The 14,510-nt window shown below is 40.2% G+C and overlaps 1 protein-coding gene across 1 annotated transcript in view; it reads right to left on the bottom strand.

Annotated features, from left to right (window-relative positions):
• Positions 1–14,510, bottom strand: part of RPAP1 (RNA polymerase II associated protein 1) — a 64,441-nt gene that overhangs the window by 34,099 nt on the left and 15,832 nt on the right. Inside the window, exon 7 of the mRNA XM_060760761.2 lies at positions 13,464–13,703. Coding sequence (XP_060616744.2) covers positions 13,464–13,703 — 240 coding nt within the window. The remainder of the gene's footprint in view (positions 1–13,463; positions 13,704–14,510) is intronic.

The raw sequence follows: 14,510 nt of genomic DNA, 5'->3' as shown, positions 1-14,510 counted from the left end.
AGAAAAGTAAATTACTAATTTCAGCTATCTGAAAATGAAGGCTCCTGGGGGAGTAATTAGAATAGTATCTTTGTTATTGTTTATCCATTCAGTTGCTTCTGACTCTTTGTGACCTCATGGACCAGCCCACAGAGCTCCCTGTCAGCCGTGGCCATCCCCAACTCCTTGAAGGTCAAGCCAGTCACTTCAAGGATAACATTCACCCATCTTGCCCTTGGTCAGCCTCTCATCCTTTTTCCTTCCATTTTCCCATGCATCAATTTTTTCTCCAAGCTTTCCTGTCTTCTCATTATGTGGCCAAAGTACTTCATCTTTGCCTCTAATATCCTTCCATCCAATTAGCAGTCAGACTTTATTTTCTGAAGTATGGACTGGTTGGATCTTTTCGCGGTCCAAGGCACTCTCAGAATTTTCCTCCAACACCACAATTCAAAAGCATTTATTTTCCTTTGCTAAGCCTTCCTCATTGTCCAATTCCCGCATCCATAGGTTACTATGGGGAATATCATTGCTTTAACTATGCGGATCTTCGTTGTCAGTGTGATGTCTCTACTCTTCACTATTTTATCGAAATTGGTCATTGCTCTCCTCCCAAGAAGTAAACATCTGATTTCCTGGCTGAAGTCTGCGTCTGCAGTAATCTTTGCACCTAAAAATACAAGGTCTGTCACTGCCACCACGTTTTCTCCCTCTATTTGCCAGTTATCAATCAGTCTGGTTGCCATAATCTTGGTTTTTTATATTTAATTGCAACCCAATTTTTGCACTTTCTTCTTTCAGCTTGGTTATAAGGCTCCTCAGCTCCTCCTCGCTTTCAGCCATCAAAGTGATATCATCTGCATATCTAAGGTTGTTAATGTTTCTTCCAGCAATTTTAACTCCAATCTTGGATTCATCAAGTCGTGCACTTTGCATGATGCATACAAGTTGAATAGGTAGGGTGAGCCCTGCTGTACTCCTTTCCCAATCTTGAACCAGTCTGTTTTATTGTTTTAATGATTGTTTTATTGTTCATGGATGTATTTTTTAATTTGATTTATGTCTAATCACAGTGTATAATTGTAACTGTTTGTACTGGCATTGAATTTTTGCCATTACTTATGTGTAAACCACTTTGAGTCCCCCTTGGGGTGAGAAAAGCGGTATACAAGTACTGTAAATAAATGAATAAATTGTTCCGTGGTCTGTTCTTACTGTTGCTATTTGGTCATTATACAGATTCTTTAGGAGACAGACAAGATGACTGGAATCCCCATACCACCAAGAACTTGCCACAATTTATTATGATCCACATAGTTAAAGGCTTTAGGCTAGTCAATAAAACATAAGTAGATGTTTTTCTGAAACTCCCTACTTCCCTCCATTATCCAGCAGATATTGGCAATTTGGTCTCGTTCCTCTGCCTTTTCTAAACCTTTTCTAAGAATAGTATCTAAGCAATGTTAAAACAATGGATTAGTACATTTATAGTAATGGACACTTCACACAACCATCCTGGGGTTTATTTTCAACCCTTCCACATTGGTTATTTTGGGTAACAGGTAAGATAAAGCAGCTGTCTGACTGAATGTTCTAACAAGTGCCCAGATTCTGATTTACAGTGTGCACCTAGACATGTCTAATTAAAAAGAAACCTCACTGACTTTAATCTTGCTCTTGGGAAAGTGTGTGTAAGACTGAAGCCTCAATAGTGCTTCTACAATCAATCTTCCTGAATGTTTGCAGTGATGTACTGAGAAGAATCAAGACATATATTCCCCATTGTCCTTCCATCAACGGCTAAATGTTTTAATACATAAAAGAACCCTTACTGGTTATTTACTGTCACAGATACTCTTTTTTAAAACTCAGCTCTTGACAACTGCATTCCATTTTCCATAGTTTTAATGACTAATGAAGCATGCATCTCAGTGTTTTTAATACAGTGATTTTGGGGGTGGCAGCTGGCATCTTTCATTTAGCAAGGCAGTAATTCTGCTCAGGGCTTTACGAAGAACTGTAAAAAAAAAAAAAAAAGAGCTCCTCTCTCATGTGAAGAACCCATTTTGAGTAGACAGTCCAGCATTCAAGCTGATTTAAAACCCAGAGTAAAACCTGGAATTGATTCATCAAGTGACTGGGGGTGAGGCAATCAGCTACCACTGAATTTTAGTAACTCAGCTTGCAACTATCTAACTTTGAACGTTTGAAATTGTATGCAATTTCCCCATTTGTGGTATGTAAGAGGAATAAAGAATTTAATAGACACCCAATAAGAGCTAATTTTCTGATGATTTGGAAGAGATATAGGGAGGGGATGAAACCCAAACCCCCTTCTATGGTTGCATCCATTGGCAGCGTTTAATGAAGAAATAAGAACTTACAGGGAGTACTTAATCAAAGAAAAAGAGCAATGGAAATTAAAAGAGAGAGAAGAGATGGGGATAAATTACTGGTTTCACTACTGTCGATCGAATTATGAAAAGACTAGCTGTCCCCTGCCACGTGTTGCTGTGGCCCAGTCTGTGTATATGTGTTTTGTGTGTGTATATGTGTGTATATAATGTGTGTATATATTTGTGTATATGTGTATATATGTGTGTGTTTGCGTATATATGTGGTTTTGTGGGGGGGGGTTTCTTTTCTTTTTAAGTCTCTTCTGCTGTGTTTTTCAGTGTTTTTATGCGTGATGGTCACTCGTTGGCCTGACAGGTGTATTGTGTCCAAATTTGATGTCAATTCATCCAGTGGTTTTTGAGTTATGTTAATTCCACAAATGAACATTACTTTTTTATTTATATAGATGCTACTGTAGGGTTCTCCAAAAGGAAATCAGCATTGCAGAACATTTTGAGAAGGGTAATAAATGATTAAATTCCGGACTATATAAATACATCTTAGAATAAAACTTTGAGGATAACTGAATAAAAACAGCTATGGTTCCATGGGCTAAAGATCTAGGGGAAAAACTGATGTGGAGAATTGAGAATATAATAATATAATAATAATAACTTTATTTTGTATCCCGCCACCATCTCCCCGAAGGGACTCAGGCCGACCTACATGGAGACTAGCCTGGTCAAACATAGATTAAAACATAAAAACATAACACAATAAAATTTATAAAAGCAACAAGACAAGCAACATAAAATATCATCAACAGCAGCTGATAGCCTGACAAAGTAATCAAATACTAAACTCGGGCAGGCAGGAGCTTGTGCAATAAAGTTGTAAGGACAGGGCAGTTGGGAAAAAGTGCAGGAGCCAGATGATAAATTAGGTCTAGAAGAGCAATATCAGTTAGAACACTATATACAGGAAACAATATTGAGTTATGGTTGAGGGGGCAGAATGATCTTGTGAACTGTTTGGTCAAATTGGTCACAGGTCACAGGTTTGGTCACAGGTTCATAGGGGAAGATGCGATCTCAAAGATAGACAGGTCCCAAACTGTTTAGGGCTTTGTAGGTGATAACCTGCATCTTGAATTGAGACCAGAACTTATTGGCAGCCAGTGGCACTGTTTAAATGGGGGGGGGGGGGGGGAGGTTGACCACTCCTTGTAATTCACTCCAGCCAGCAACCTGGCTGCCAACCTTTGCACCAACTGCAATTTCCGGCCTGTCTTCAAAGACAGCCCCACATAGAGCCAATTATAGTAGTCCAGTCTGAAGGTAATTAAGGCATGAACCACCATGGTCAAGTCAGACTTCATGAGATATGGTTGCAGCTAGCGCACAAGCTTTAATGTGCAAAGGTCCTCCCGGCCACTGCTGACACCTGAGTATCAAGCGTCTATGGCAAAAAAAGGATTTAAATTTTCAATAACCGGATCCATCAGAGGAAGTATGTACAAAATGTTTCACAAAAGCTACATAACTCCAAAGAAACCTAAAATAGATCAATCTTATTGAGGGGAATGCTAGAGGTGCAGTGTAGACTCATATAATCTTGGTTCAAAGCAGATATGGATTATTTACTTTGATAATCTGGATTATATGGCAGTCTAGATGGGCCTTTCACTTTCTGTTGTCTCATCCCCGTTTGTAACTATGAGTCATATAGTTACAAATCAGATGTAACTCAGGGATTGCCTGTATTCCAAAATCTGGAAAAAAATGAATTCCAAAACACTTCTGGTCCCAAGCATTTCAGATAAGGGATAGAAAATCTGCAGTAAATTTTATTTTAATATACATAAAAACATTTAATAACAAAAAGGCTTTTTTTTTTTTACAAAATTCACAGTAGTTACAATAAATGCCTTTTCTGCCTATTGGCTTAGGAATTGTGTATTAGGTCAATTTACTTACAACTGCAGACAGAACAAAATCCCCCTGAAAACGAACTGAAGAAATTGGTATCATTAATAATGCAGACATAGTTATTTGGCTAAGAGATTTCTACACAAAATCCCAAGTTTGAAAAAGATTTATTCCTTATCCAGTCTCACTTTCCTCTGTTAGTATGGGGAATAAATAACATTGGCTTATTTGCAAAATTGTTGTAAATATTACATTTATATAGTGTATATGGAACACTCTGAACACTTGAAAGTGCTATCAAAATGTTATATTTATATTATTTATAAAATGTGGCAAGCCATGTTTTAAACTGCCACTCCATAATTGTTTCAATTGTTTAAAAGTCAATTGTTTAAAAGGCTTATGTTGAGCCTAAACTATAGCAAGATGCCTTCCCATGCAGTTATCAGAGAGCTAGCAGGTGAATGGGGTATTTTTTATAATGTTTTTCTTTTGAGAGGCTTGCTGAGGGAGACTAACCCCCTAATTCAGTGTTTCTCAACCTGGGGGTCGGGGCTCCTGAGGGGGGTCGCAAGGGGATGTCAGAGGGGTTGCCAAAGACCATCAGAAAACACAGTACTTTCTGTTGGTCATGAGAGTTCTGTGTGGGAAGTTTGGCCCAATTCTATCATCGGTGTGGTTTATTTATTTATTTACTGTGCTTATATACCCCAATTCTCAGCCCCAAGGGCGACTCATTGCGGTGTACAACATGAAGAACAACAAGTGCAATCTACAAAGTATAGTGCAAAACAGTGTACAATTCGTCATAATCATAAAAACATCTTATCAGACAACAACATTACTACAAAATTACTACTACATTCCGAATCGTCTCATCATCAAGCCATAATCCGATATCATTTCCGCTGTTCCATTCCTATGGTCAATTGCCAGTCATTGCACTTATTGATCAAATGCCTTCTTAAATAGCCAGGTCTTTAACTTCCTGCGGAATATTAGCAGGGAGGGGGCTAGCCTGATGTCCACGGGAAGGGTGTTCCACAGCCGAGGAGCCACCACCGAGAAGGCCCTATCTCTCGTCCCCACCAGCCGTGCCTGTGAGGCAGGCGGGATCGAGAGCAGGGCCTCCCGGGAAGATCTCAAAGTCCTCGTGGGTTCATAGGCCGAGAGGCGGTCAGTTAGGTATTTTGGGCTGGAACCGTTTAGGGCTTTATAGGCCAATGCCAGCACCTTGAATTGAGCCCGGTAGCAGATCGGCAGCCAGTGGAGCTGGTACAGCAGGGGAGTTGTATGCTCCCTATGTCCCGCTCCTGTTAGTATCATGGCTGCTGCACGTTGGACCAGTTGGAGCTTCCGGGCCGTCTTCAAAGGCAACCCCACGTAGAGAGCATTGCAGTAGTCTAAGCGGGATGTAACCAGAGCGTGGACTACCATGGCCAAGTCAGACTTCCCAAGATACGGGCGCAGCTGGCGCACGAGCCTAAGCTGTGCAAATGCTCCCCTGGTCACCGCCGAGACCTGGGGCTCCAGGCTCAGCGATGAATCCAGGATCACACCCAAACTGCGAACCTGGTTCAGAATGTTCTTTGATTGTAGGTGAACTATACATCCCAGCAACTACAACTCCCAAACGACAATGTCTATTTTCCCCAAACTTCACCTGTGTTCACATTTGGGCATATTGAGTATCCGTGCCAAGTTTGGTCCAGCGCCATCATTGTTTGAATTCACAGTACTCTCTGGATGTAGGTGAACTACAACTCAAGGTCAATGCCCACCAAATCGTTCCAGTATTTTCTGTTGGTCACAGGAGTTCTGTGTGCCAAGTTTGGTTCAATTCCATTGTTGGTGGAGTTCAGAATGCTCTTTGATTATGGGTGAACTATAAATCCCAGCAACTACAACTCCTAAATGACAAAATCAACACCACCACCACCACCCCAACTCCACAAATATTCAAATTTGGGCATATCGGGTATTTGTGCCAAATTTGGTCCAGTGAATGAAAATACATCCTGGATATCAGATACATTATGATTCATAACAGTAGCAAAATTACAGTTATGATGTAGCAATGAAAATAATTTTATGGTTGAGGGTCACCACAACATGAGGAACTGTATTAAGAGGTCGTGGCATTAGGAAGGTTGAGAAACACTGCCCTAATGGCTCTTCAGAGTTCAATATGGCTCTCCAACTCCTTGATATTTATCAACTCTTGCTGTAAAACCTAAACCTCCAGAACACAATGGCCCTCTGAACTCTCTGTACTTAAAGCCACATACCTGTTTAACTTCCCCAACTCTTCCCATTTCAAGTTTCACACACACAATAGAAGAACCAATCTAAACATAAATGCTGTGGCTAGAAGAAAAATCCCTATATTTTAGCCTAATTCATACATATTTCCATGATCATCCTGTTTCTCTCTCCAAATGCTAAAAGACTGAATGCACCAGGATGGAGGTGGGTGTGAAGCAGGAAGAAGCAACAGTTAGCGGAAAACTAGACTCCTCTGGTGTTGTAAGTCATTTGTTTTTTTCATTTCCCTTAATCATTAATGGAGATGGCTGATTGAACCATAAGCTGAGTTACATTGCTAACGTGCATCATCAGATATAAGAATTGCAATCTTGTCAACAGGAAGGGGAGAAGGCGGTTGATGTCTATTCCAGGGTTATAAACAGATTGTTCAGTTGTTGAAAACCTCCTTTACAGAAACAGATGCTGAAAGTGGGTATACACTGCCTATTTCCAAGCTTACGTTCTGTTTGACAGACTGAGGCAATATAACATACAATCAGCTTCACAGTACCAGTTCCTGCAGCTTGGCTCTCCCATATACTGATGTTTTGATAAAGATAGCCTGCCAAGCTGGATCATCACAGTTCTAGGCCCCTTGATCTTTGAGTCAGCAAGAGACTCATCTCCTCCACAACAGTGACATAAAGCACACAGGAGGAAGAGGTGGCAGCAAAATAACCCTTAAAAATATGACACACAACTCATTACCTTGTTTTCTACCACACTCCTCACATGCACATTTGGGCCAGTGGGATGCAATGAATGAAACAAAAACCTTGGCATGGGGAAGCGAGGATGAAATCCAGATCCATTACTCAATGCCTCATTGACTTTTGGTAAGCCCTGGAAAAGTCTCACAGAGCTGTTTTGAAGATTGTTGTGCTGAATTCTCTCAAGCAGAGGCAGGATACAAGTGTCATAAATCAATCTATCATCCAACATAGGGAGCACGGATTGTTGAGCCTCCCCAATGCAAGATGCCAAGGACCAGAACTGTTTCGGATTTCAGTTTTTCCAGTATTTACATATACAGGCAGTCCAGAGTTACAAACATCTGAATTACAAATGATTCATAGTAAAGAACCGGGATGAGACAAGAAGAAGTGAGAGATATCTAGCCCTAGGAAGGGAAATCCACTCCTGAAAGAGTTACCATGTGTAAAAGGTGTCTCCACTGAAGCTTTCCACAACAAGCCACATTTTTCAAAATCCAATTATCAGAGGGACAGAAAGTGAGGTGAAATCTTCTGAATAGGGGCACAGGCAGCAAAACAAACCCCACAGGGGTGTTAACCCTTCCCTATGCTATCTGTTCCAACTTGCATACAAATTCAGCTTAAGAACAAACCTACAGAACCTATCTTGTTCGTAATTTGGGGACTATGTCTGTACATAATGAGATATCTTGGAGAATGGCACTCAAATCTAAACATGAATTTCACTTAGGTTTCATATAGTCTGAATATAATTCTATACAGAAGGTTTAGAATATTGAGCATGAAACAAACTTTGTGTACACCACATGAACCAAAAGTAAATGTTACACTATCTCAGCCATTACCTCAGTCATTCATGGGGACGATTTGGAATTCCAGATAAGGGCTGCCCAACATATACCTCCTGGATGATTATTTCACACTTAATATCACTCATTTTAACAACATTATATCATAACAATAAGTCCTAGGACAATTTCTATGCAGCATCACCTTAAAGGCAATCTTTTTCAAATTTCAGTTTACATACTTGTCATCACAATAAACTATGGTTCACCACACCTCACCAGAGTGGCTGGGATGAGACTAGTAGCTTTCACCACTATTTTTCATTAATCAAAGTTAAATACACAATCTAAACTTTAAAATGTGGATAACATTAACTAGGATTTATTCTAAAAAGACAGCACTCTGATCTGAGATGTAGAAGTTGGCTTATCTCCAATAAACCTCAATTAAGAATAACAACAGTTTTTCTGGTTAGAAGAGAAGCAATCTGTTTTGCCAAAAATGCAAATGTATGTTTTAACTTTCCTCCTTGTAGCCATGTTGAAAGAGGAAATAAGAAGGACCCAGTGCTCACAATAAGCAATGGTTATAACGCAAACCTAACTAGAGTGTGAAGTGTCTTTTGAAAACTACAGCAAATGAAGAGAAATGAAAGAATATCAAAAACCCATCTGAGACATTCCATCTATTCACATCTGCTGTAAAGCAAATACCATGCATGTGTGAATTATTCAGTCTTCTACTGAACAATTGTAACTGTCCTCTATGAAATCAAGCAGAGGTAGTTTTAAGTTATGTTGTCCTAGTTGGAGATGCCAAAATTGAATCTGGGGCCTTCTACATGCAAAGCACATATTCAAACATCTGTTCACAAAAGCATAGATCTTTCTCTCAAGTAAAGTAAAGATTGTCCCTTGACATTAAGTCTAGTCGAGTTCGACTATGGGGGGTGGTGCTCATCTCCATTTCTAAGCTGAAGAGTCTGCGTTATCTGTAGACGCCCTCCAAGCTCATGTGGCTGGCATGACTGCATGGAGCACCGCTACCTTCCCGCCGAAGTGGTACCTATTGATCTACTCTCATTTGCATGTTTCCAAACTGCTAGGTTGGCAGAAGCTGGGTTTAACAGTGGGAGCTCACCTTGTCCCCTCACCTCTAAGCCATGGATTCAAACCAGTAAGAACAGATAATTTTGGATTCAAATCGGAAGTGGAGAAAGGCACAGCACATAGGTTGGTTCCATCGGGGAGGGGAAATACAGGATCATGACACTTTAAAAACTAAAGTCATCTATCTTACTGACTGTCTGAGTCTCCTCCTGTTGCAAGAGCAGACTAACTTCTTCCTTCTGGAGCAATGGCTGCTGTTAGTTTATTTATACATTTCTTGACATCAACAGCGGCGGCTTTCCAATGTGAAGTGCTAAAGGAAATAAATATTACATCTCCTGCTAGGCGCAATGTGCTGCATGTATAACATTAGGCAATCTGAAAAGCACCATTGATTTTTATAATTGCTCCTCTTTTGTGCAGTGATATGCTAAGTCATCTCACAGAGACTGTCCTCCTGGTTCAACACACCTTTCATTCCTTGGAAGCAAGTTCTATTTGTCTCATTGTATACAGCCTTTCCAAATATACAATCTCATCAAATCTCTGATGTTCTCTGTCACTCTCCACAATTTGAAGGATGGCCTGGCCCAAAGAACAATGTTTTTTTTTTCCTGGTGGAGAGGGAACATTAACATTTTCCCTAAAGAAGCATCTTATTGATTAAATAATTAAATCTGATGTGAAAGAAATGTGGCAGAGACAAGTTATCTGGCGACACGCTCTTCTGGCAATTCTAATCCACCTTTTCTCTGCTCTTACACACTAAAGCAGCTCTCTTAAAAAGTAAGCAGCAAACACTGTCTTATCTCACTAAACCACACCACTCAAATCCAAAAATGATTCAAAGATCTCATTAAGTAGTCTCCATGCAGAAGTGAGATCCAGGTAATACAGCAGAACGAAGAAGTAGAGACGGACTGAAGATCCGAAGAGAAGACGTGCAGGATGCATAGGGAAAGGTAGGCAACAAGATAGGAAGAAAAAGTGTAAGGAAAAAGGGAAAACAATTCTAAGCTATAGGGTTTAAACTGGAGCTAAATAGTGGGCTTTGTGACCCACTGAGCTACAGACAGCCAGGAGTATTCACTATGACCCACTGGTCTACTCTTAACTACCAGGTATTTAACAATCTCATTGATGTCACAGTCAGAAAGGCTTTGAAAGCCAGAGGTTTCTCACACTTTGAGACATCACTGTACATGGCTAGAATGGCTGTGTTCAGTTTGGTATTCACAACATATCTGTGTGCTTAGGCAGAAATCCTGTACTTTATTTGGAATGATGCAGAGTACTGAAGAATATGAACATGCAGCAAACTGTTTAAATATTTCAAAGGATGTCATATTCAAGATGGAGCAAGCTTATTCTCTTCTGCTCCAGAGACTAGAACACACAGATTAAAACTACAGAAAAAGATTAGGAAGAACTTCCTTATGGTAAGATGTCTTTGACAGGAAGAGCTGCCTCGGAGTGTGGTGGAGTTTCCTTCTTTAGGGTTTTTAGTGCTTTGATTGTGTGTTCCTGCATGGCAGGGGGCTACACTGGATGGTCCTTGTGGTCACTTCCAATCATATGACTCTATGTTTCTGTGTCTCTATTTTGTTTTTAATTACATCACAACCAAAATCTTAAGGTTTTTGATTTGACCTTCTACAAGGAGAGGCAATTGTGGAGCCCCCTGCCTGTACAAGATGTTGGAGTCTGCCCACAAGCACCTTCTAAGGTAGTGGTTCTCAACCTGTGAGTCCCCAGATGTTTTGGCCTTCAACTCCCAGAAATCATAACAGCTGGTACACTGGCTGGGATTTCTGGGAGTTATAGGCCAAAACACCTGGGGACCCAAAGGTTGAGAACCACTGCTCTAAGAGAACATTATTGAAATGCTTCTAATTCCAGGATAGGGTCTTCCTATTTCAAAAAAAGGACAGCTCTAACCTTACATTGTCCTGAGGTACACAATGGGGGAAATGCCCCTCTGTAGTTTTTGTCTGCCTTTGCAAAAAAAAAAAAAAAAAAAAAAGGGAAGACTTTTGAAAGTCTGAATGCTATAAAAATGTCTGTGGCATGCAAGTGACACAGTGGCCAAATTTTGCCAATTCTACTCTAAAGCAAGGAAGACAAAATCAAGCATGAGTTCATGGTTTTTCACACACAAACTTGAACCTAAAAGAGTATATCTGACCTCACACATGACATGTATTTGGCTTTTACTGAGTTCCCTTTATATAATCTGGAGAAGTTGGAAAGCATGAATAACTACAGCCTTTTTGTCAACTGACATATCACATTACATGCCTTCAAGCATAAGCAAGTAACCCTGGCTAAGGAAAATATTATTTAAACATACAGGATTGTTATATCCTGTAAGCTTCATCTATCTTGCTAATTTTAAGCAGCTCTGAAAGGTCTTTATGTTCACAGCACGTTAGGTCTGAGGGGAACACCACAGTTTGCCAGCCAACCTGCTGCTGCCACAGCTCACCCTTAAGAAATCCTACATTATTGAAGTAGCCATAATGGGAGCCAGTTATGTCAGTCATTCATTCGGGTATATTTCCCCTTCCATTGTCAAACAGCACTGCGAATGGCAGTTATATGACTAGCTGTCAGTACACCTCAAACCACCACCACACTACGTACACATTTCTCGAATTTGGCCCAATTTCCTATGCAGTTCCTCCATTTCACAGGCCAGTCCCTTATGCTTGCATGCAGAAAAGTGTTTGATCGTTCCTCCGAAGCTGCTGCCTGGGTATGTAATTTTGACAGCTTCATATTAACTTCAAACACACAGCTGCTGGGGATCAGAGATAAAGCTAAGCCCAAAAAACAGAGCCAAAAAAAAAAGATTTTCAGAAGCCAGAGATTTTTCATTCAAAACTCTGGTATTAGCCATTAAAGACCAGAAACATTTTGAGCCAGGGTTACCTTCTGCTCTCTCTCTCTCTCTATATATATATATATACCCATCCAATTCTTACAATCTTCTTTAGATATCCTTCTCCAGATACCCCTCCCCCAAACACACACAAATGAGGAAAGTCAGATTAGAGAGAAGGCATTTTTATGCTGGTACCCAAATAAATACTCTCCCACGAGAAGCTTGCTTGATTACTATATTCTGGGCTTTCTGGTGCCATATAATATTTATCTTATTTCCCCCAGGCTTCCCAGTTATATACACAGTGCAAACCTATCTCCTGGCAAGATTTTTTCACCTATAATGAACTGAGAATTCTCTTTTTATGTTACCTTTATAGTAGTTTTCTGCTAGATTTGATAGTTTTATGTTGACTGGGTTAATACTGTTCATAAGATGATCTTATGAGATATATATGTATAAACACGCACACACTAATTTTACTAAAGAATCCAGAAATTGGGGTGTGGGTAGAGAGGGTACAATGATTGAGAGAGAGAGATTTATAGATTTCTTGATGAGTTCTCTGTTAGATTCTCACAGAGTAGAAACACGAATTTCAAAAGGAACACATGTATAAAAAAGTGTTCCCCAAACATGTGCACACTTACAAAGAGCAGGTTATATTGCTATTTGGAACCATCTAGGTAACATTATGAGTGAATCAGCAGAAAAACCTCAAACACAGTGATTGTTCCCAAAGGACATATGACCCACCAAGAAGTGAAGGTGCCATTCAAATTTACTCTATCAGCACTTGCAACTCTAGCTGGCTCCATTCTTATTCTGAAACAATCTTTCTCTCCTTAGAGGGCAAATCACAATACACAGAGCAATATTCAGGATCAGGGTGATGTGGCATAAATTCTACCGAGAGGAATTAGGCCACATCTCTTGGCTCGGCTATCTCTAAACCTACCTTTTACCTACTGCAACCCTTCTACCACATCACGCCCTTTTATTGACCAGCACAGATGTGAAAACACAGTGGAAGAGAAGGCAATGAGACATCCTCCATGACTTTCCAGTGGTATTTCAGAGGATATACTGGACTGCATCGCTAAATTACTGCCAGGATAAGTCATAATCTTCAAAATGCTTTTGGGTAATAAATATGAATTGAGATTTCGTGGTCTCTAAAAACTGGGCAATGAAAATCCTACAAAAATGAGCCACAATGTGATCTGCTCCCTGGTAGCTCTGCTTTAGATTTGAAAGCCAAAGTGAAACTGCAAATTCCAGCTACAGTAGACCTGCTGAATGGTAAATCAACCATTATGTAAATCCCATCGATTCAACAAGTCTAATTTAGTTGGGACTAACAATTGGATTCAAGCCAGCAATTTATCACACCAATAGCTCCACACTTCATTACCTGTGACATTAATTTTTGTAGAGACTTCAGTCCTTAGAGACTTTTCTGTGTCTGGCTGCATTTCAATGATTGACTCCTGAGATAAATTAGCGTTCAGAATTTCTCCTTTTTCCTGCTGCAATGCAGGCTGTAATTCCGAATGCATACTTTTCCATGGCTTTTCATGTTCCCTTTTTTCCTCTCTTCCCTCAGTTGTAGCAGTACTATGTCGTGACTTTAGGAAAGCCAGTAAATTGGGATCTGATAATAAAAACATGAAACAAATTGCAAACAACATTAACAGTCTCCTTTAACGCTGTCCATTTTTTATATTTTGATTTTTTAAATCAAATGTACTGAGGATATTATTTTTGCCAAAGGCCTTTGAACAGAAGTCTACTTTTCCTTTTTGTCTATTTGAACTTTTGACACTTACCAACAGTAATCCTCTAGGATTTCAAGTCAGGATTCTGTTCAAGCTTAACCTGAAAATGCTCAGGTTTCAGCGGTGGCCAAGATTGCATCTGAACAATTAAACGAGTGTGCCTGCTGTGCCCATTTCATGAGATATAAGATCTCACAACAGTAACACATACTTTGGTGACATCCCATTCAGATTACTGTAATGTACTCTACATGAGGCTGCTTTTGGAAGCTCAGATGGGCCCAAAATACTGCAGCCAGGCTGCCGAATGGAACTGGTTACAGGGATCATAGTCCAAACGTATATCCCCTTATGAACCATCTCCCCTTATGAACGTATCTCCTCTTATGAACCATCTCGAAAATTAAGATAGTCTGGGGAGGCCCTGCTCTCAGTCCCAGCTTTTTCACAAGCACAGCTGGTGATGACGAGTCAGGCCCTTCTCAGTAGTGGCCTCTCGGTTGTGGAATTCCCTCTCTAGTGAGAACAGGGCAGCCCCCTTCCTTCTAGTGTTCAGAAGGAGAGTCAAAACCTGGCTCTGGGAGTATGTTTTTGAAAAATAGAGCAGCGCAGAAATTTTCATATGGAAAATGTGCAGTATCACTATAGAATGGCCTTGGACTCTAACTCTGGATGATGTGATT

This window comes from Anolis sagrei, chromosome 1 (assembly GCF_037176765.1).
Source record: "Anolis sagrei isolate rAnoSag1 chromosome 1, rAnoSag1.mat, whole genome shotgun sequence".
NCBI classification, from domain to species: domain Eukaryota; kingdom Metazoa; phylum Chordata; class Lepidosauria; order Squamata; family Dactyloidae; genus Anolis; species Anolis sagrei.
Note: the sequence above shows the minus strand (reverse complement) of the source record. Positions and strands in the feature narration are given on the sequence as shown.